The sequence below is a fragment of the Microchirus variegatus genome, assembly GCF_963457635.1.
Source record: "Microchirus variegatus genome assembly, chromosome: 7".
Taxonomy (NCBI): Eukaryota; Metazoa; Chordata; class Actinopteri; order Pleuronectiformes; family Soleidae; genus Microchirus; species Microchirus variegatus.
The window spans coordinates 8856970-8880845 of NC_139808.1; the positions used below are offsets into that span (position 1 = coordinate 8856970).

Consider the following 23876-nt stretch of genomic DNA (forward strand, 5'->3'; position numbering starts at 1 on the left):
AGTCAACCAGGCACCATTTTCCCTTTATCTATCATAGCCGTTAAAGAAATGTGTGTCCATGGTACCCTAAACTAATGAACTAAAGTAACAACAAAGGTCCACAAAACGTTTTCATTCCTTGCAAGAATATTTAAACTAATCATTTAAACCAACCCTTGACTAAATTAACCCAATACTGGTTCCTTACATACAGGGAAGACTAGATAAAGGAAGTAAGAGGAGGAAAGTTCCCCGCTTCTCCTGCAGGTCAAATGCCCTAAAGTGTGTTGCAGACACCGGCGTGTGATGAAGAAGGGCAAAAGTGGAGGAATATCTTTCCTGCAGCAGTGGTCAAATCAAATATTGACAATGAGTGTGGAGTCTGCGGTGAAGGGCAGCCGTATATAACATTCACACACGTCTGAAAATCCATTTTTTTCACCCCCATACTTTACATGTAGATGTAGAAAATGCATGTAAGAAGAAAACCACACTGTAGAAATGACCCTTAAAAAAAGGACTGTTTTTTAATTCGGGCTGATACACATCAATATGTGACCTTTGCTGACACCGTCAATGACAAACACATCTGCGCCGTCAACACTGGTTCCACGATCTTCTCCCAGAGTCTAAGTCATTTATCATCAGCCTCCAAAAAAATGTTTTATGCAAAGCAAAGATACTGCAGGGAAAAAAAAACAAAAAAACAATCCTACACACGCTGTAGATAAAAATGAGCGATCTTCCGCACCCTCGACATTTTAACAGTCATAGCACAGACATGCAGTCCTGACAAGTATTCACCAGTCCACGTCAAGGTAATTCTTTATGATGCTGTCATCTTTATCCTCCTGAAACAAGGAGGCTTTTCCTGTGAGGCTCTGAGAGCTGTGACCTTTTGACCCTGCATGTGTGTACGTTCAGGCAGTGTCTCTTCATGAGCTCAACGTGGAGCTGTCGACAGCTTCTCATGAGAAAGTGTCATTTACAATATCTGGACACGTGAATGAGTCACATACCATCCTGGGCTTGTAATAACTGAATTGAAGGCACACGATTGCTCCACAGGGTAAAGGACAGAAATGAAATGAAAACCACGTTTACGAAGGCATCTCGGACGTCTCGGTCGATGCCCTCTGTCGGCTCGGATGATCCGCTTTGGCGCAGCTCTCCCCGGACTCGAGGATCAGTGGGCGGTTGTTCTTGTCTCTGTCTGGCTCTGCGACGCGGCTCTGGTTGTCGCTGTCGACGCAAAAGAAACGAGGCACATAGACGGTGTCGTGTACATGCATCAGTGTCTGGTGTTATTCCAAAGCCTTGGCTACAATGTAGAAATAAGATCTGGGGTATTCCTTTTGATAAAGCGTTCATTGTGGGTTTACAAGGTACCACATTTACCCTAAAAAACTTATGGTCACCTGCTGAAATGAAACATGACCAAACTCAGCTTGGTGACACACATTGGTTCAACACAGATGCAGTATCTTTTCTTCATAAATGTATTATATAAATGTATATTATCTGTACTATCAAGTTTGCCAGTTACGTAGAATATAAATGTGTAGGTTTTTAAAACAACAACAATAGAACAGTTGACTTGATGTTAAATTACATAAGGCTTTAATATACAGACAGATGTGTGCAGTTGTGGGTATTTGTACCTGTTGTGACTCTCCTTTGATAATGAGCTGTCGTCATAGATTTTTAACATCGTCTCTGTGCGGTCGTCATGGTGCTCTTTAGGCTCCTGAATCCTGGAAAAGATGTTTATACAAAATATGATAATTTTCTTAAGTGATCTGTGCTTTTAAAAGACAATTCTGGTTACTTATTTTATTTCTTATAACACCAACATCTGTCTTTCAGGCTGCATTTTTCCATTATTATGTTAAAACGTACAGTATATACAGAGGCTATAAGAATGTGCAATATAGAGTGTCTTATATATGTAATTTTAAGCCTTAAAAAAAAAAAATCACCAACTATATTATATATATATACACACTGAACTAATGTTTAAAGTCTGATTTAATTTGTGAAATTTGGAAATACATCACATTTCAAAGTTCGCTTGGCTTGTTTTTATGAACAAAAATAAAGGAAAAACGGACTAATTTTGTGACTTCTGCACAATTATTGCTATATCACTACTAAAAATACGATATGAAAAAAAAAACACACATTTTGTGAAGCCTGAATATGTGACCTATAAACACCCATCTTTGGGCGCATAAGCATGCACTAAAACTCACTGGGTGAATGAGCGTGGTAAATTGGAAGTGGGAGGGGCAACGAAAATGAAAAAAAATAAAATAAATCATCATGTCAGGACACTCAAAAAAGTCAATGATGACTTTGTCCTAAATCCGACAGGAAGGCCGCCATTTTGGATTCAACGGCCATTTTTGGGCGATTTCACACGTGTGATATTTTTATCTTGTATTTTCCCATTGGGGTGCTGTATCAATTTGAATTTCATCTATAGGGAATCACAAAATATACATCTTATTTGTCAACACATGTACATGTACACATAATATGCATGTACCTGGGCTCGAGTCTCTCTTTGACCTTGGCGATGGACATGATGTAGGGGCTGATCTGCCTGGTGATGGTGGTCAGGTAGAAGTTCTCCTGTTTCAGCTGCATCAGGTCCAGCAGCTGAGCTACAGTCAGAAGATTTCATGACAAAAATGACTCAAGAAATGAGTTTTGTGTTCTGCTGTCGTCGTCATCACTGTTAAAGACAAACCTTCATAGATCTCCTGCTCATTAGTAACCCTCTGGAATGTCTCATCCCAGACCTGTGTGCAAAATGAAGAAAATGAGCTGAAAATCATAATATGAGCCGCAATCAGTCGACTTATGGGACGCTTTGACATTTTACTGCTTTTCCTTTTTCCCCTCTGCATTCTTAGCAGCCTGCATTTATAGCAATGCATGACAACGAGCTAGTGTTAGTGTGAGGCTGATCTTACTGACAGAGTAGACGACAAATGTAGAAGCTTGTAGTGCTGCCTGCTAGAGGCAGGTACTGTATGTACAAAAGGTAAAAAAACCTGACACACCTCTTCAAACATGACTCTCATAGTTTCCACAGTGGAATACTGGGAAGTTATCTGGCTGTCAATGCACAGCGACCTGTCCAGGATCTCGCCCATTTGATCCGTGTTGATGATGGAGTGGTGCTTGGTCAGATCTCGGTGCAGCTCCTGGACCTGGTCCTTCAAATTCTGAATGTCTGTCTGGAGAGTCTATAAACACGCACACAGACGAACACACACACACACACACATTTAGAGAAGTGTTTTAAAGGTTTGATGGTTATAGTCCACATATTGATCTATGGACATTAATCTCTTTCATTTTTCCTATATATTTTTCATCTTAAAACACACAGTGCTCACCCTGTAGCTGTTCTCGTAGTTTCGACAGTGCTCAGTGAACGGCGTTTCCCTGCCCTCGGCCAGGAGAACCTTGGTGCAGATGTTGCGGTGTGACGTCATCCTTCGCCCTAATACAGATTCCAGGGGCATTTCACTGAGAGATGGCGAACGGCAGGACATGGACAGAGGCGACTGGAGCCTGAGGAGAGGAGAATAACCACGGCCGCCCTTTTATTTTCACATTATTAATGGTGTCTCTACCGTTTGAGGATTTAAAAAAAAAAAAAGAAAAAAGAAAATTGCATTACATTATCTGCAGCTGAGCTTTGGGGGTTCACGTTTCATATAAAATAAACTGAACCCGATTATTGCATTAGATTATCGTATTATTATAATGGTCAATAACACTGGGGCTGGCATTACCTTGTATATTCAGCTGAGCTCAGTGCTGTATGATACGATCCCACAGTTATTCTCCACGGAGCAATAAAACATGTATATTGCTGAGCTTTCTGTTGCTGCTCTCAGTAGAACGACTGAGTGCAACAAAAAGAGATCAGATCCTGCACTTCTGTTAGAAAACGCCATTAACATACCGTTTTAAAAAGATATAAAATCAGACATACGTCAAAACAGTTCTAATATAACTTTCTCAGTCAGCAAAACTGACATTGATTAACACAGTAACGTCTGGCTTCTGCTACTTGACCCTGAGCTGTTAAGATGCAATTGAGACGCTTCATTCAAACACACATTTTCATCTCACCATAATGTGCAATTGTTTGAATGTATAAAAGTATTCTGCTAATTTAATTTCCTATATATGTATGTTTAATCCCACCACGGTGCACGGTCCTCTCGTATTAGTTTGACGACTACTTTGCCGGTTTTGTCTCACTCTCCCGTCTTCCATCACACTCTCTCATGTCAATGGAGGCTCTACATTTCCCCCAAAAATGAATGACTCATCAATCAAAAAGTTTACTCTTCTGTGTCATGTGCCTGAAAATAAGAAAAAAAATCACCTCACCATCACTGTCAGGTAACAGCTCTAAGTATGTGTCTACCTCACAATGGCCACACCATTAGACAAACTTGCATTTATTCGGGGTTCCACAGCAGTTTTCACAGAGACACGACTGCATCTCCTTCCTCTTGAGTGCTGTCTTCCGTCCATGCTGAGTGTCATTGCACTCCCAATTAAAGACTGTGCCTCTCCTAAAAGCAGCAGCAGTATCGTCTGTGTGAATGTGCACAACTTCTATTGTGTAAAATGATGATGGCTGGCTGTCCAATCAATCAGTCAATCAATCAATCAATCCCTGGCTTGTTTTGCACTGTGAGGACTGGCTGGAGGAAGCTTTTCATAGAGCTTCTGAGGATGTGTCAGACACAACAACAACAACAACAACAACACATTGAGTCATGCTGCTGAGTAACATGTGGGTGGCATGCTGCACTGCCATTAGGTGAAGAAAAGCCTGTTTCCTCCTCCTGAACTGGAATCGTCCACTTTCCTCGAGTATGAGAAGCCAAATCATGACTCTGCCTTTGTATGCAATCCATGAAACTAATATTAACGTGAAACTTCACCACAATCATGAATATTTCAAGACGTGCAACTGGATAAGCTAAATTTCAAAGTCACAATCCACAATGATAAAACACGCATGCACTTACCTCTGGTAGTCGTACTCCAGCCTTTTAATCTAAAGGACCTGCCTAAAACATGTATCCCCCTCTGTCTGCTGCTGCACACACACACACACATATTCAAACACACACACACACACACGTCTTCCTCTGACATCCCCAGCCCCTGTCCTCCCACCGATGACGCCAATTAAAGTCTCGGCCTATGCTACGGCAGTGACATCAGCGGCCTGGAACAAAGCGGGCTGCAACAGCTCCACATGAATCCCAGAGAGTTCTGTGAAATTATGATAAAAATAGTGCCAGCTGGCCGAGCCCGGCAACATCCACCAAGCCACGTCCACTTTACATCTTACACTGACACTAAACAAGTTAGAAAAGAGAGTCGTCAGCGGGCTGGCGATCGTGGATGATGATGGAGGATATATACTGTCCAGTGATGTATAAAAGTGTAGTTTTAGCAATGCTATAATGACCAGAGAGTATCATTTATTGGAACACATCCAGAAAATAACCCTGACTCTGACTCTTGTAAAACTGGAGAAACCCTAATTAATGTTACTAGTAAAAAACTTTGTTCTGCTTATTTCTGCTGTGAAAAGGGTCTATTATGACAAGACATTTCATACCCATGTATGAGTTAAACTCATTGACAGTTTGGTCAAATAAAAGACTAACTTTCACTCATTATTCCAATGAAAATGCCCATGAAAATGCCCAAGTTAAAAGACAGTATTTGGTAGTTAAATGATCCTCTGATGTTCTGGTTTCCCAGGTTACAAGAAAAATCACGCCGGAAGTCGATGTAAGACAGTTCTGTCCACGTCTATCTGCACTTCTTCATCCCTCTCCACAGTGTTATCCCTTGTGTTTCTGTCCTGAGCACAGCAGGGCAGCAGCTCTCCATTACAGGATTACCTTCTGCCCTGCGCCGGTACAACAAGGTGACTTACATAAACATATCTCATGCACACACACACACACACACAATAACTGCCATAGCAAGGACTCAGTGTGGCGCCTCCGTTCCTCTCGCTGCAGTCATAGCTGCCTATCATCTGTACTTCCAAACCATTTGGGGATTTTGCGACTTTGGATGCTTTGCAAAGTGCGAAACGTTCCGCAAAGGCTTTTTACTTCTTTGAATGTGTAGCCGTGGGGGATATTTTGGATATTTCAGGTGGTAACACACAGAGTGCAGAGGAGGAAGGGATCAATTTAGTCACTATCCATGATATGTGGCAGCAGGTGAATGATCTTACCTCGTCGCAGCACTTATAGATCCAGCGACGGAGGGAGGGCAGCGCTGTCCGAGCAGCAGCAAAGGCTCCAGAGAGCGGGCAAACTCACTTCTGTAGTCTGTGTTGATCTGAAGGCAGACACAGGTAATTTAGTCTTAGTATGAATTTGACAAAATTTGATCCGACTACATGGTTGGGCACATGGTGGAGTAGCGGCGAGCACTGTTGCCTTACAGCAGAAAGACCAGGGTTTGTGACCTGGTTTGACTGAGGGGCCTTTCTACATGGAGTTTGCATGTGTGTGTGTTTTTTTTGTTGAATATGTGCATATTTGTGTGTTATGAAATAAGTAACTTACTTTCTTAAGCTCTCAGGGCAACACCCTTATTTGTTATCTGACTCAATCCTGATTTGTGTGGAAAAATACCGATTAACAGTAGAAACACTGACAAAAAGAGTTTTTACCTCACTGTCTATTTACTCTCTTTTTTTTTGTCAACACTGCTGTTGTTTGTTCAGCAAAAAGTTGGATGTGACGTGTCGTCATTTTGTCTGTTTTTTGTACGTAGACCTGTGCAGTCTTGAAGCTCGTACTTTCTGGTACACAGTTGTATTCCGTATAGGTTATCTGTCCAATTCATTATAATGACCCGGATGAATCTTTTCCAAGGGTGCACTATGTGTTTGTTTAAAAGAGAATTTTGTTTTATTGTTAAACAACAACAATATGTATTAAAAGTATTTTAAAAATGTTATATTCACTGACTTCTTGCCACATAAATGGTAAATGGTCTGTATTTAAAGTACAAAGCACTTTTCTACATGTCTTCATGACCACTCACAGCTGCTTTACCCATTCACACGTTGCCCAAGGACACGTCGGCACGAAGACTTAGCAGAGCTGGGAATCAAACCCACAACCTTGTAGTTGAAAGATGACTCATGACGGAGCTACTGAGATATCAAATAAAATAGATTTTGTGCTTGACGCTTAAATCGTTGCTAGAAATGTCAAGGATGCTATAAATGTAGAAGTTGGCAAAATGTGCAACATAAGTGCAGTTTTTACTTATTTTAATATGAACTTCATCAGCAACATCGTCGTCTGGTATCTTTTATTTACTGAAGATTTTCAACATTTATGACATAGTAACACAGACCTACACACCTCATATGGATAAGGATGGTATAGGAGCGTAAACTTCCATGTGTTGTTTCTTATAAACAGACAAATAAATAAATGAACACTGTCGTTGGAACACTCACTTTGCTGCTCTGCACCGGTTTGAGGCGATGCGGGAGCTTGACGATCCTCTTCAGTCGCTCCATGAGTTGCTGTGTAAGCAAAAACACCCGGAGTTCTGTTCTCTCTGGTTCACAGGACTGGAAGCTTGTTAGAACTACTGATATTCAGTTGTCATCCGTATGATATTGAAATATTCATGACATGACATGTTCTCAGTTTATGTTCATATTCCCCCCCCCCCCCGGTACTCACGTAGCCCATGTCCAAAAACTCAAACTTGTTAGCTGAGCTGAGGAAGGCTGAGCAGGTGACCAGGTGAACCTGAACACATCAGAGGTCAAAGGTTAACTTTCGGACAGGAGAATAACTTTGATCCTATTCCACAGATGACTGCACAGAAGTACAAAAGTTTTCTGGGTAGTACTTTAGATTTGGGAACACATATTCACCATTAACTATGTGCTTACTAACATGCATATAAGTAGCATACTAGCCCTTTATTAGTTATTATTAAGCACATATCAACACCTTATTTCGGAAAAATCTTAATTCATGTTGTAATAGAGGTAGAATAAGGTTACATAGAATAAGGTGTTAATACGCTTAATGATTACTAATAAAGGGCTAGTATGCTACTTATATAAGCACCTAGTTAATGGTGAATATGTGTTCCTTAATCTTAAGTGTTACCGTTTTCTGCAACTTTGTAGAGTAAAGGTATTCAAATTACTGCTTTTATGCTACTTACTTGTAATATTTAAGATTAAGATTTGATGTTAGAAAATATCTAATCATAAAATACAAATGCACCTGTAATGATTAAATTAGTGATTCAGATTTTTAGGAAACCATGGGAATTACGAGTTAATTTAAACTAAATTAGTATGTGTGTGTATAATGTGTGAAAAAAAACTGTATATAAACAAATAGAAAATATACATAAATGAATGCATTAGAGCTGCTGTAATACTGAACGCTGTGAATAGATGAATATTGGGACAGTTATCTGTTTTCTGCTCAGTGACATGAATCTCATTAATTCAGGAAAAAAACAAGCCAAATATAATATCAATAATGAATGTATTATTGGATTGGGAATTCTTCACCTGTAAAGTGGGTAACAGGGCAGTGAGATGTGAGAGTTGCTCCTTCAGAGCTCTTTCCTTCTCCTCATGTTGACTGCAAACAAACAAACAAACAAAGAAAACAGATATAAACATGATACACATGCACCTTGAGGTCCAATACACTCACACAGAGGGACTGGGGGGGGGGGGGGTCAGCTCAGGAGGAGCGACCACAGACTACATAGTCCATATTTTCCAGAAGCTAATCTATCTGTCCTCTCCTGTAACAAACACATAGACGCACAGACGCATGGACGCAGGGACACACACACACAGAGCCGGACATAAATAGCCCTTTAAATCCTTCCGGGAAACCAGCCACTGGATGGTTTCCAGGCAGTGGAGAGAGAGTTAAAGATGGAACGAGGGAAACCAAAAAAAAAACCTCATTAAAGATCCCCACAGAGGGAAACCCAACACTCACACACACTCACATGCACACGTTTACACATGAGCACATGATGGAAAAGAAAAGCGCCCATAAACAGTTATTGTCTATTCCTTGCATGTGAGATTCTCTTCTCGGGAGTGAGTTTATAACAGGATATAAAACTATAAAAACTTGATCTGTTTATCTTCAAATACCATATAGTTCAGCAATTACTTTGAACATTTTGTTGTTTTGTTTTCCATTTGTTTATCCCGTTACAGTTCCTTCCTTGCACAGCTGTGATGTACGCCCTCACTTTATTATATATATGTTAGCTTAAAGTTAGCTAAAATAAGATATTGCTGTCGATCTATCCATTAGCTTAAAGTTAGCTAAAATAAGATATTGCTATCTATCTATCTATCTATCTATCTATCTATCTATCTATCTATCTATCTATCTATCTATCTATCTATCTATCTATCTATGTTAGCTTAAAGTTAGCTAAAATAAGATATTGCTGTCGATCTATCTATTAGCTTAAAGTTAGCTAAAATAAGATACTGCTATCTATCTATCCATCTATCTATCTATCTATCTATCTATCTGTCAGTGGCCTGTGATGCAAGGCAAGTTCCTCATTATTTATTACTTAAATGACTTTACAATTGTCAAATGTAAACAACCGCTCCATATATGACTAAACAGAAGAGTCACAACCATAATCTCATAAAAGCCGAACAAGGCTTGTTAGAACACGTGTGGATCCTGCAGGAGTTTATCTGTGGAGGCCTTCAGTTTGTTATAAAACAAGCACAGACTGCGTCTCAGTTTCTTCCTCCTGAGAAAGTCTGTAATTTATATATTGTATAGTTGTATAGCAACACTTTTTCCAGCTGACTTCCCTTTTATTGATTGGACACGTGCACTCACAGCCAGAATGTTGTAATGAAAATGTGTTTTTTTCGGGGGAAGGGGGGAGATTATTTCAGAGGAAGCAGCGATTCATCACCCCTTGAGTACAATGCAGCGCGATAAAGAAAAATGTGTGAAGTGACAGCAGAATAATAGCGTTCAATTTAGTAAACATTGAGACGTGAGCTTCCTGGCAATAAAAGAACTGCCACTCTTTATATATTTCTTTTTTACCTCTGAGCTGCTCTCAGCAGAATCTTCTTCCTCTCTGCTAGTTTTTCCTGTTAGATGAGAAACGCAGAAAACAGACTCTTTTATTCCTCACACTTGCTGTGAAAATGGCCTTAAGCTCTTACTGCTTACTGGATTTTCCAAGACTGTGTGAAATAGAAAAAAAAAATGAGGTGTACATGACACAGTGTGTTCTCCTTTACTGTTCACTGTGCAAAGAATAGACTAGTCCTCCTTCAGCAGAAGGTAAACAGAGACATCCAGTGGCTCAGCAGTGGTGGTGGAGTCATTTAACACAGTTAGTGTGTTCACACTCGACAAAGACAAAACAAAGAATACTATAGTATAAATAATATGTATAGATTGACAGCTACAGCTCAAAAAAGTACTGTTATAAGAGTACATTTCCACATTAACAATGGAACAAACAAACTAAAGGGAAACAGTAATCTTGGTGTACGTTTAGGGGAATAAATAGAAATAAATACAACTTCTGAAGGTCTTTGAAAGGATGATGGTAATTCCTGCATTGATTAGGGAAAACATGAGATGGAACATAATTATATCATAAAGATTACAACCGGGACAGGTCATCAGTCCATCACGGGGACATAAAAGGACAAACAACCATCCACTCTCACACCTACAGTCAATTTAAAGTGTCCAATTTGCCTTATCCCCAAACTTTTGGACTTTGGGAGGAAACCGGAGAAAACCCAAGGAAAACCCATGCACACATGGAGAGAACATGCAAACTCCACGCAGAGAAAGACCCTTTGTTCTGACTGGGTGGCAAACCTGGGTCTTCTTGCTGTCTTGATTGTTCCTTTCCTTGTCTAATGTAAATGTATGTCAAATAGGAACATGTTTTGAGATGTTTATACATATATACAGGTAGGATGTTTGTGGTTTCGGAGCCATTTAAACAACAACGCGTGTATATGCATCATGACACAACCTGCAAGCTGCTGAAGAGACTGCAGATTGCGTTCTCCTCCTCTTCCACGTTCAGGCACACTTCTCCGATCATTGACCTGAGCAGAAGGATGGCCTCTCGGGCTGATGTCTGCAGCTCCTTCACCACCTACGGAGGGACGCTCATGTCAGAGGTCACTGTGCGTTGCCTAAAAGTCATTCATTTATCAGCAGACTGCTTTACATCACAACAGTTATGTATGACTGCAAATGTTAAATGTTGGAAAAAAAAAACAAAACAGTTTAAATACTCCTGTAAGGTGCATGGATATATATAAACAAACAGACAGGACTCTCTCACCAGCACAGCCTGGTCCAGCATATCACATCCTTGCACGTATGCTGTTTCAATATCGATGCAGTGTGTCCGACTCTCCCTGCGGTAAACACACACTTAATTTAATGTGGCGGACAGGAAAAGAGGAGAGAGGAGAGCAGAGAGGAGACACACTTACACTTGCATGTCTCTGAAGCACTTGATACAGAGCATAGACTTATTCTCCGTTGAGAAGAGGATGTAGGGCTCCTCGTGAAGAGCTGCAGAGACACAGTTAATGCAGGTTGGATGATAAAAGTATGCCTTTCATCCCCCATCTGTGATTTTGTGTGAGACGTGCAGCCCAAGAGATTCGTGCACACAACAAGTGGGACGACGACCAAGTTATGAGCAACAGTTCTTTCTCAGTGGTGTAATAAAGGCCTGTGATTAATGCAGGAGTTGCAATTGTCACTCACGGCACTTCCTGTGCTTGGCTTTAGTGCGTTGGGCCAAGGAAACAATGTCATGGTGGGAAAACATCCTGGCCTTGTGAGTCAGCTCCCTGCAGGCGCCACACAGTGGCTGGCTGCAGGTGTTGCAGAAGTACATCATCCCTGTGTCCTGTGCAGGAAGATAGAAGACATGTCTTATTTCTCCACAAATATTAACTGTTTTTGTATTTATTGTTATTCTTTCTCCACTGTGTCTTTTGTAACTTGTGTTATAAAGAGTACTACTACTAATGATAATAATTATGCAGTACGACATGTTTGTTTCTTGGTCAAGCGTTCACAGATTGCACAAATGCACCTTATAGTTCTGTGTCATGCCTATGTGTGTTTGTTTTTTATTATCTCTATCATACTATTTCTCACATTTTTGTTACACTCCTGTTCACAGTTGGCACACGGGACTGTTTCCTCAGTGTCTGCATTATTGTCAACAAGGAACTTCAGCAGTCGGTCTTCTGGCGGCAGAGCATTGTTCCCCTTCACTGTGGACGGATATCTGTGGCAAAGGACACAGATCTCAGATAATCAGGATATTTGACTCAAAATAGATAGTGTAGATATAATGGATAGACACACTGAAGTGAAAAGAAATAGTATGTGCCCATGATACATTAGAAATATATGAACACAATAATATGCAATAAAACCTTTAAAGACAGGCACGAAATGCCAATCCAAAAAAATCCAGCAACGTAGACACATGCTCAGGGCCGGCCCAAGCCTCCATGGGGCCCTAAGCAAAATTTGATTTTGGAGCCCTCTGTTACTGCCAATAATAATGATTATCGATAATTCACACAACTACTATACTAATGGTATTCTACTTATTCTACTCTGTCAGGAATACGTATACACTTGTAGAACTAAATGTGGAACTTTTTGTTGCACAAAAGCAGACACCAGATTTGCAAACTTACAGAAAAATCTTCTCAAAATACCCTCCATACAGATTACATAAAATTTGACTTTTATATGTAAAAAAAACACAGCATTAAATAAAATAGACAAACAAATACTTACATTATAATGTAAATCAACAGAGGCACCTGGAACAAGGTAATAAAAATGGTTTATAAATAAAATATAAAGTTAAATAATCACATCTGACAACTATGCAAAAACTGTGAAAAAGCTTTGGTATAAATGGGGAGAAAAATTCTAAATAAACTACAGCAATCCAATCTTCTTCTTTTTTTCTTTTTTTTATTGCTCTTGGGCGCCCTCTAGTGGTCACGGGGCCCGAAGCAGCGGCTTAGAAAATGTATTACACAAATAATGAAAAATGTTTTCACACTGTAAATTAACAAAAATACATGATGCAAGATAAGTTTATGGTTGCATGTCAAATAAAATCAAATATACTTTATTGTTTCCATGGTAACATTTATTGTGCCCAACTGCAAATGCAGAGCATGACGCAGAGAGACAGAGACAGATTGCCAATAAAATATATAATATACATTTACAGTATACAAATAACAGAATAAAAGATGAAAATGAATAAAGGTGCTCTAAATAATAACAATAATAACAATAATAATAATGCATTATATTTGTAGATGTTAGTTGGTGGTGATGTTTTACGGCAGTTGGCCTAAAAGCATTAATACATTCATCTTCACATCGACAGTGAAATAATGTTATATCCTCAAAACGTTGTTAAATCGGTGAATTATCCCTTTAACATTATTGTGTGTGCGGTCCTCCAACAGGACAGGGGGCAGCAGCGTCACTCCTGACACGCCCAGTCCAGAAGAAATGCGGAAGTGTTTGTCGATGACATCAAACGTGTGTTACTTGTGCGTGTGTTAACTAGAACATTCCAGCGTTTACACGTCTCTGGACCTGACGCGACAGCCGGAGTGAGGAAACACGAGCCCGACGTGGTCACAATGTCTGTTATTTCCGAGGAAAATGTCCGAGGCGGCAGCGTGTTCAAGGATATCGACGCCGACGACGAGGACGGGCAGCCCACTGAGATCGAGAGTCTGTGTATGAACTGCTACGAGAACGGTACGACTCGTCTGCTCCTGACCAGAATACCCTTCTTTAAAGAGATCATCGTCAGCTCGTTCAGCTGTGGTCACTGCAGCTGGTCCAACACTGAGATCCAGTCTGCGGGCAGGATCCACGACCAAGGCATTTGCTACACGCTCAAAGTCAAATCTAAACAGGATCTGAACAGGGAGGTTGTCAAAGCAGACAGTGCGACAACCAGGATCCCTGAGCTGGATTTCGAGATCCCTCCCTTCACCCAGAAAGGCTCACTCTCTACCATCGAGGGCCTTTTAGACCGAGCAGTTGCAGGGCTGGAACAAGAACAACCTGTCAGACGGGCAGCTCAACCTGAGGTGGCCGAGAAGATAGATGAATTCATTACGAAGCTGAAGAAGTTAAAAGAGGTCGAGAGTGAATTCACGCTGGTGATTGAGGATCCGTCTGGCAACAGTTTTGTGGAAAATCCACTGGCTCCTCTGAAAGACGAGGCGCTCACTGTGTCTCAGTTCAAGAGGAGCATCCAGCAGGAGAAACAGCTGGGAATCAGAGACGATGACGATGACGAAAAGGACGAAGAGCCAGCAGCCAACAACCTGGAGGCCATGAGAAATGAGGTCTTGGTTTTCCAAACGAACTGCCCAGAGTGCAATGCGCCAACCTCAACCAACATGAAGCTTGTCCAGATCCCTCACTTCAAGGAGGTGGTCATCATGGCCACCAACTGTGACAGCTGCGGCCACCGAACCAATGAGGTGAAATCGGGCGGTGCCACAGAGGAGCTGGGCACCAAGATCACCCTGAACATCACTGACCCTTCAGACATGACGCGCGATGTGCTCAAGTCAGAGACCTGCTCCATTCTCATCCCGGAGCTAGAGTTTGAGCTGGGAATGGCAGCTCTTGGTGGGAAGTTCACCACCCTGGAGGGGCTGTTGCAAGATATCAAAGACCTGATTGTCTCCAAAAACCCCTTCATCTGCGGCGACAGCCACAACAAAGAACGGGTGAATAAGCTGCAGGAGTTTGGAGAGAAGCTAGACAATATTATGGCAGGAAAAATGGCTGTCCACTTCATCCTGGACGACCCAGTGGGGAACAGCTATCTGCAGAATGTGTACGCCCCGGATCCTGATCCTGAGCTGACCGTGGAGACGTACACCCGCACGTTTGAGCAGAACGAGGACCTCGGTCTGAATGACATGAAGACCGAGGGATACCAAGAGGAAAACTTAACTACCAGCACCAGTTAAAAGGACAGAAAGAGTCTGTGATTGATCCATATTTGTTGTTGTTTTCATCTTAAGTTCATCATGGACTGAATACTTGTTTCAAACAGTGTTTTAATTGGAGTTTTTTAGTTTCCCGTAAAGTAAAGTAAAAATAAAACACACAATTTAATTTGTATGATATCACAGGTATGATGTATAGATGGTGTGTATTGCGTTTTTGTAAAAAATCCACAAGATGGCGCTCTTAACTTTTGATTAAAATTATTATTTTCTGTGAGTGGACCACAGGTAATCTGTTCATACACATGCAAGCATGAGATTCTCTAAATAAAATGTCTAAATTGCTATTTTAGCTGTGTTTGATTTTAGCTCTTTGATTTGGCAGATGCTGAAAGGCAGCAGATGGGGGTTGAAGTTGTATTTATTTACATTGAAATACACATTTTCTGCTGCAATCTTCAAAATTAATCTGAAGAACAGCCAAAACTTAAACTAAATCCCTCTAAAGTGGGAGTGCTCACGTAGATATATACAGGGTAATTAGGACTGCAGTTTCTGATTCTTGCCTATATTTAAAGTAAAATAAAATGTTCACTAACAGTTTATTACAGATCAGTTTAACCTCATGTAGCACGTTTAAAATTGAGAAAGTGTTTTTCACAATGGACAAAACCTGTAATAATATTGTGTTTGACACTGAAAAATGTTCAAGAAAATTAAATCTAGTAAAATAAAATGATCAGCAGTAGCCTACATTTTCAGTAAAACAATTAAATAATGTAAGTGATAAGTAATGATTGAGAAAAATACACATTTTTAAATAATTAAATTACAAAAAACACTGCTTTAAAATGACATTTACAATTATATATATATAGTGTATATATGTATACATACATATATATGCATGTGTGTGTGTGTATATATACACACATATATGTGTGTATATATATATATATATATACATATGTATGTATGTATGTATATATATATATATATATACATACATATACATACATATGTATGTATGTATGTATGTATATATATATGCATACATAAAAAATCAGTTATTCTCAAGTATTCTAGAGACTGGCAGCATAATCATGGATAGCATCTTCAGACTCCAAATTTCATATATTCACATTTTATGTCCAAAATCTAGATATATAAGATATTCATTTAACAAGTACAATGGAGAATGTATATTTACATTTGGTGCATAAGAAACTAAGAAAAATAATATCAACGTGTGTTCTGACTTATTTTCTCCGGCTCACATTTTCCACGCCATTTGTGTCGGGATTTAAATATCGTGGTGCCTTATTTGTTTTGGTCTTTGTGATTCTGGGTTTTTTTTTTTTATTGTCGTAACTCCCTCGCCCTCCCCTGCTGTGTTTGTTTTATCTGGTTTTCATAGCAACAGGGATCTATTGTGTTCTACTAATAGCAGAGTAGTGCATTCCTAGATTACACGGTTCTTGGACGAGCAGCTGTTAGCGCGATGTTGCCGCTGATGGAAATAGGAGCAGCCAGGCAGTAGTAGGCCTGAGCCAAGACGACTCGGGTCAGCCATTGTCTCTCTGCCCACTGGGTTATTTTCATACAAAAAAAAAAAAATCCCTGATAAGACATTTTATTCCATCTCATTCTGCTGTGTTTTCATTATCTGACATCGGGATTTATCACCTTTTGGGGCCCCGCGGCGGGGTAGTGGCTAACACTGTTGCCTTTTTAGCAAATTTACCTGGTTTGTGACCTGGTCTGACCAAGGGGGCTTTTCTGCCTGTGTGTGTATAGGTTTCCTCTGGGTTCTCCGGTTACCTCCCACAGTCCAAAAAAAACATGCAGAGGTCAGTTAATTGGACACTCTAAATGGGCTGTAGGTGTGAAAGTGAGAGTGACTGGATGTTTATCTCCATGTGTTGGCCCTGTGATGGGCTGGTGACCTGTGCAGGGTGTTGCTGGGATTGGCACCGTCATGTGGAGATTAAAGCGATAGAAGATGAGTTCGTGAGTGGAGTTTATGTTTCCAATTAACCAAGTTCTGAGATTCCAGCTTCTTAAATATGAATATTTCTTCTCTTTCAAAGTAATCTGATTAACTTCGGTTTGGCTGGTTGATTAATCCAGAAAATAATTTGAAAAAACACATAGTACAAAATCACTTCACATCAGAGGTGCATTCCTTCACAGCCCTGTGTGTTTGCTGGCCCACAGTGCATACTACAAACCTGAATGTGACTGTATAATCACGAGTCATTCCTTAATAAGGGATGAAATGGATTGGGTATCATGTGACTGCTTGTGATCGCCCTAAGCTGCTGGCACTGGCGGCAAATGCCAGCAAGCTTTGTTTGTTGTGTGACGGGTCTTTGCAGAAATTGCTGGCTCTGCTGGCGGATCAGTCGGAGAGACTGGGATGACCCCTGCAGCTGTCTGAGCTTCTCAGTGCTGCTCTACCTACAGCAGGCCAGCGATGGGTCAGTGCGCTGACGTGAATCCTTCTGAAACCTGCGGGATTCTCCTTAAATCTACTGCATGAGTGAAAGCAATCTACTAATCAACTCTGTCCAAAAATGTGGAACATGGGAAAGATGTGGTGCCTCATATGGCAAATTTGACCCTCTATGGCACATGTGTCAAACTCTAGGCCCGGGGACCAGATGTGGCTCGCCACGTCATTTTATGTGGCCCGCGAGTGATGAATTGCTCTTAAAAATCTGTGTTAAAATAGGTCTATGCTGCTTTAAGGCATGCGTTGACCATAAACTACGTTTCCCACAATGCATGGCGATTGCGTTACCCGTAAAGTGACGGCACCACCACTAGATCGCAGTGTATCATTGTATATGCATCATGCGACGAGTGAAATTAAATAAGTAATAAATGCCAAACGTTTTTTAGCAATATGCTACAGAGTAGTTACCTTTATTTTACATTATATTTGGTTACATTTAGTTACATTTATTCTGTATGACAGTTACATCTGGCCCTTTGAGGGTAACTACTGGTCAGTCCTTGACTTTTGGCCTCCATTTTTTTCAGGACCACAGCTGACATCAAGGCTTAGATAACGTATTCTTACACCAAAACACTGTGTTTAGCATTAATTTGGTATTTTATTTGAAAAATTAGGGTTGGTTGATTTGGTAAATACCTTATTAACGTCACAGAAATCCATAAAGTGATGTTTAATGTGTTGTGTATGGATGGTCAACTGCACAAGTGGTTATTTGAGTGACTTTTTGCCTTTCTATCATCTTGGATCAGCCAGACCAATCCTCCTCTAACCCCTGCTTAAACTGCTGCTCACTGGATATTTTCCACTTTTCAGACCATTCTCTTTAACCCCATGGTAGTGCATGAAAATAGCAATAGATCGGCCTGTCTAATACCAGTAACCAAATCACTTCAATCACCTTTATTCACCATTCAGATGCTTAGTTTGAACTCCAGCTGGACCAACAAACCCAATGAGATATTTGCATGAACATGTGTACACATACATATGCAACTGCATGGGTCCACATCGCTATCTCTTACCCACAGAGGGGGCAGCTGAGACGGCTGTCACTGGTTCGGCCTCGCAGGCACCGAGCACAGAAGATGTGGTAGCAGTCCAACAGACACGGCGACTGGTACTGCTCGTGACACAGGTGACAAAACAGAGGGTGGATGTTCGTGCAGTCCACGTTGCACTGGTTATCCAAACTGTGGAAGATTCCTCCCGCCATCTGCAATGCAGGGAGCAACCAAAGAGTCCGAGCGTGTCACATCAACAGGCCGCATAACCACATCACCTACCAAAAAAGCCTGAGCATGTGTTACAGTGTAGAATTACACTCCAAATTTTCCACTTATTATAATAGACGCAGAGTCAACTGTGATTTTAAAACACTGATGAAGACAGTCAGATCATAGCCAAAGTAAACAAGAGGATCTTTTTAATCTCACATATTTACCTTGTCAGATGTGTGATGAGAGAGCGGAGCTTCAGTAATTAAAAACAGTCCACAGATGGCAAGACAAGAACATCAAAGACATCATCAACAAAACCAAAACTGTATATACTTCTCTCTCACTCTCTCTCTCACACACACACACACACACACATGCTACTGTAAATGAACAAAGCAAAGACAGCCACTGTCTTATCTTTCACTGCCGCTATCAGCTACCCCCAGCAGGAATGACAGCAATGCAGAAACTCTTCAATAGTAGGCTGCAGGGGGGGTCTCTCTGCCAGGCAGCTGACGGCACCCACCTAATGCCAACCCCCGCGTGTTACCAGAGTGCAAAGGGGGAAATTTAATATTGATGTCTCGTAGTTTTCTTTATTACCATAGATAAACTTGTCCTATTTCTAATGCCACACTGTTTGTTATTCCTTTGGTATTGAAGCAGGGTGAATGAAAGGAAGGGGACATTATTGGATGTCCAATACTATTTTTGCTGATCATAAAAAGACTTTATAACATATAAATATGATATAAATGATCTTCATTCTACTCGTTAAGCTTATGCATTGGGTCTCTTTCGTGGCAAACAGTTTGACAGGTCACAATAGGAAAAGCACAGGTTGATGTGATCCAATTAATGATGGCTGTGTTCCATAATGTCAGTGTCACATTGTTCAGGAGAATTCTGTCAGTTTTCCTGCTAAAACATGTCAAAAAGGCCTACAATGGTGTTTCATAAGCAATGGTAACAATTTTAGTTTTATAGAAAGTAAATGAATTATCCATTAGATTCGCGAGCAAATAAGCAAAAAATAAATAGATAATACACTTGTTAAAATTAGTTACTCATTTCATTGGATGTTTCAAAAAAACTTTTGATAAGAGCCGTTTAAACCTAGTTGATAAATTGCAGGCTGAGCAGAAGTTGGCCTGTAAATAATGTAAATAATGTCATTTTTGAAATGATTGGTGATCTGTTTATGACGCTGTGAAATATAACCATTTTCTGTGTTTAAAAAATGTATTACAAGTGGCTGAATAATAACTTGTCCACCGAGAAACAACTACACTACGTTTCTTAATCAATCCCAGACAACTCGATGTGAATGCGATCGATTGTGCAGCGGGGTATTATATTCCCTGCGCAACCTTTCCCCCTTCCTTTTTGCTGAATGTGTCAGCCATGGCCCCGATTGTGAGTAGAGAAATGATCAAATAAACCGCACATTAACGTTATATTTCCACTTCTGTTTGACTCTCACAGGCGTGTACATGTGTTAGGATCATAAATGTATGTGACGGCGACAGTTTAAGTCCCTTATTCGGATGTTTTTACGGCGTCGGTGAACACCACGTTGGGCTAACGTTTAGTGCTAACGTTAGCTCGCAGCATTTAATGCGAGCAAGCTGCCGCAACGTGGAAAAACTACCTTACATGCGTCAGCACTTTACTTCTTGACGTAGTTTGAATTTTAGCTGCTTTAGCAATACATGTGTGTAAATGTGTGTGTGTGGGTGTAAATAACGTTTGTGTAAATGTTTTCCAGAAAAAGCAGGTGGTCAGGAAACAGGGTGGTAAGAGGAAGAAGCAAATCCTGAAGTTTACCCTGGACTGCACTCATCCTGTTGAAGATGGCATCATGGATGCTGCCAACTTTGTGAGTAGATCGATTCAGACATAATATGTAGAGAGTCTGAGCTAACTTAAATGTTAGACCCACAGAAACAACTGAGTGGTTTATAGTGCATGATTTTGCATGAGAAGGACATAAAGAATATACCCAAGTATACCTTTTATTTATGTAAAGTCCTATTGGCATTCCTATGTACAACAACATAATATCTTGCAGCCCTAATGACACGTAATAAAAGTGCTGTTTACAATGCATACTAACAAGATGTCACATCTCATGTCAGTTTTTAGAAGCTGTTCTGCTTTTCAAACCCAATTCTGTTCATTTTTGTGAATGTCAAAAATGTCATTGTGTGTGACGCGTGTTGTGTCCTCTGCACTAACAGGAGCAGTTCTTGCAGGAACGCATCAAAGTAAATGGCAAAGCTGGAAACCTTGGTGGTGGTGTGGTGTCCATTGAGAGGAGCAAGAGCAAAATTGCTGTGAACTCCGAGGTTCCCTTCTCAAAGAGGTATCACATACTTGTATAAAGTTACACAGTATAATAGTCATGTACATCTTGGAAGTCTCTCAGAGATGCTAAGCAGTTTATTTTTATATGAAATGCTAACGTGTAATTCTATCGATAAATTTAGAGAAGTCTTGTAATGTAAGGGAGAAGACGCCAAACAAATTCAGGTTTATTTGCTGCAATAAAATGTATTGAGTACTCCTTAGCCCTGCTAACTACAGATGTGGCTGTAAAAGTTTTGTGATTTAATGGAGAAGCTTTGTTCAGCCATTTTCACAGTCCTCAGTCACTGTAGTGGGGTAGTGTGTTTGTTCCTGTACACACATTGACGTTGGACACATCTGTACAGTTAGACTTGTTAAATAATAATTTATTATAATATACAATGATGTCATTGTGGGGTTGCGTTCAGGATCAGCCTGATATAGTCATAAATGGTCACAGGAAGATGAATGTGTAACCATGCACAGCAACAATGTTTGGTTGTAGCTGGCTGGTTCAACCATTTCCTGACTGTGACGTGTATTTTTTTTAATTGAAGATGAGCAGGAGTCAAGTTTCTGTTCTGTGTCGCTGCTTATTATCTGGACAGGAACAGAATATTTGCTGGACAGTCTGTGGCTCACACAGGACAGACTTCAAACAGCACGACAGAACAGCCACATAACCCTTAGCATGAAGGCTAGTTAGCTAGCCAGCATACAAACTATGTGCATCTTGTCTATACATGGGCATTTTAAGCACTTCATCATGCAGCAACCCACTTGTAACACCTGTGGGTAACTTTTCTTCGACTTCTTCTACCTCTAAGAGAGGGCAACGTAGAGCCATACTTTCCCCAAATATACAGCATCAGTACTATATGGTAAGTGGAATAACGCACCACATAAATGTTGTTACTTCTATTAATGCCAGGTCTGAACAGTCATATTTTGTGCTGTCCACTTGTAATTATATCACACAGGACAGATGTTAATATCAGGATTTAATGGGGTCTTAGATGAAGCACTTTATCTTCTCATTAGGAAAAATAACAGATGTTGGTATAAAGTTGTAATGTAGTCTGAAAAGGGTCTGTCATCCATTATTTAATGGTCATATTTCAGTTTTGGTACAGTGATGTGTATATTAATGCTATACATTAACTGCCTTTTTAGGCACAAACCTATTGTGCTAATCCGGTCTTCTCCATTTCTCTGTTTCAGGTACTTGAAGTATCTGACTAAGAAGTATCTGAAGAAGAACAACCTCAGGGACTGGTTGAGGGTTGTGGCCAACACCAAGGAGAGCTACGAGCTGCGCTACTTCCAGATCAACCAGGATGAGGAGGAAGAAGAGGAAGATTAAACCTGGCACCACTTTTAATAAAGTATCCAAAGAAAGTGTAAAACTGTCCCTCTCTTTTTTTTCTGTATTAGTATTTAATTTGCCCTTTAAAAAGAGCCTCTGGTCCTTCATTTGCCTCTCTGTCTCATGCAACAAAAAGGCCCAGTGTGTAAAAAATAGTGACATCTACTGGTGAGACTGCACATTGTCACAAATGGTGGACTCCTCCACTCCCCCTTCTTTCCCAAGTATGTTGGGGAGCTCGGTTTCCCTTCACATTCCAGAGAAAACATGGTGTTCCTCTTTGACCAGTAAACTTCCACTTCTCGATGTACAGTGCATGCTCTGGCCGGTTTGTCTGTTCGGGTTTAAGATGACGGTCTCCCTGAAGCAGGGCTCTTAAATAAAACACACAAAAGGCTATCACTGCTGAGCAATTTGTATTTTATACTGGTAATTTATTCACTTTCTCTCCGTAAACCTCCTTATAAAACCACACCATAATGTTACTCCCTGGACCTTTAACACTGTGCATTTAGCCCTATGGGAGTTTATTTTACACAATGCCTAATATCAAATTAATGGTTTGGGATTAAGTAAATTACTACAGGGAATATATTAAAAAACAAATGGGCTTGATTAAAATCTATTGTATGGATGCACTTTTAGCAGATGAAAGTAGAAACCTGAGTGTGTGCAGTGGATGTTCACTTTGTGTGTTTAGTGATACAGGAGATGAAACTGTGGAGCATCACTGCGTTGCAGACAGCTGTGTTGGTAACCTTGACAACAGTGAGACCGCTGGCAGTCAGTGCTCCTCTCAGCATGAGGTCATTAGTGCGCGCGTGTTTGTCTGGAAAAGGCGGAAGTTTGCAAAAAAAAAAATGAATAAAGCAAAAAAGAAAAAAATTCAATTTTGATAATTGATCTCTTAGACTTCAGGCATTGACTTAATGTGAGAATTAATTTAAAAGAAAAAAGGAACATGTTTCCCTTATTGAATAAAAAAGGGCACTTCTCCCGCCTGCAGGCAGAGTAAAGGCGGTGAAAGAGGAGTGGAAGCAGCAGAAGTTTGTCTTCTTTCTCTGGAAGCAAACGTCCAGCGACAGCATCAGCAGCGGCGGGAAGATACACGCTTATTATCGGCAGCACACTTCCATGCCACTCGCTGCGGTTATTATTACAATTTTTTTTTTCTTCCGCACACTACTAGTTGAAGTTGTAACCAGGGGAGCATGACTAACTAGTTGTGGGTGAAATTATGGGATGCATCGTCATGGCAACAGACCAGACGTCACAATCTGGGCATGTGTGTTCCATTTTTGT

The 23876-nt window shown here is 40.5% G+C and overlaps 4 protein-coding genes across 4 annotated transcripts in view; 3 read left to right on the forward strand and 1 right to left on the reverse strand.

The window, feature by feature from the left end:
• Nucleotides 1-1079: 1079 nt before the first annotated feature.
• On the reverse strand, nucleotides 1080-18855 carry rnf207a (ring finger protein 207a; the record flags this gene model as incomplete). The annotated part of the gene is made up of 17 exons (XM_083892640.1): nucleotides 1080-1221; nucleotides 1641-1733; nucleotides 2528-2645; nucleotides 2732-2783; nucleotides 3048-3233; nucleotides 3387-3564; nucleotides 6281-6387; nucleotides 7526-7594; nucleotides 7758-7826; nucleotides 8612-8684; nucleotides 10152-10198; nucleotides 11107-11232; nucleotides 11425-11500; nucleotides 11579-11660; nucleotides 11859-12003; nucleotides 12258-12390; nucleotides 18665-18855. 17 exons carry the CDS (start codon nucleotides 18853-18855, stop codon nucleotides 1080-1082), a joined length of 1887 nt encoding a protein of 628 aa, XP_083748766.1.
• Nucleotides 13735-15428, forward strand: zpr1 (ZPR1 zinc finger). The gene has a single exon (XM_083892317.1). It carries the CDS (start codon nucleotides 13787-13789, stop codon nucleotides 15140-15142), a length of 1356 nt encoding a protein of 451 aa, XP_083748443.1. The 5' UTR covers nucleotides 13735-13786; the 3' UTR covers nucleotides 15143-15428.
• A 1371-nt stretch (nucleotides 18856-20226) lies between the features above and the next one.
• rpl22 (ribosomal protein L22) lies at nucleotides 20227-22614 on the forward strand. Its single transcript, XM_083892319.1, has 4 exons — nucleotides 20227-20275; nucleotides 20628-20738; nucleotides 21100-21224; nucleotides 22430-22614. Exons 1-4 carry the CDS (start codon nucleotides 20264-20266, stop codon nucleotides 22569-22571), a joined length of 390 nt encoding a protein of 129 aa, XP_083748445.1. The 5' UTR covers nucleotides 20227-20263; the 3' UTR covers nucleotides 22572-22614.
• A 1197-nt stretch (nucleotides 22615-23811) lies between these two features.
• chd5 (chromodomain helicase DNA binding protein 5) overlaps nucleotides 23812-23876 on the forward strand; it is a gene marked incomplete at both ends in the record, with an annotated part of 33082 nt that continues 33017 nt past the window's right edge. The window contains one exon of the mRNA XM_083893037.1: nucleotides 23812-23861. Coding sequence (XP_083749163.1) covers nucleotides 23812-23861 — 50 coding nt within the window. The remainder of the gene's footprint in view (nucleotides 23862-23876) is intronic.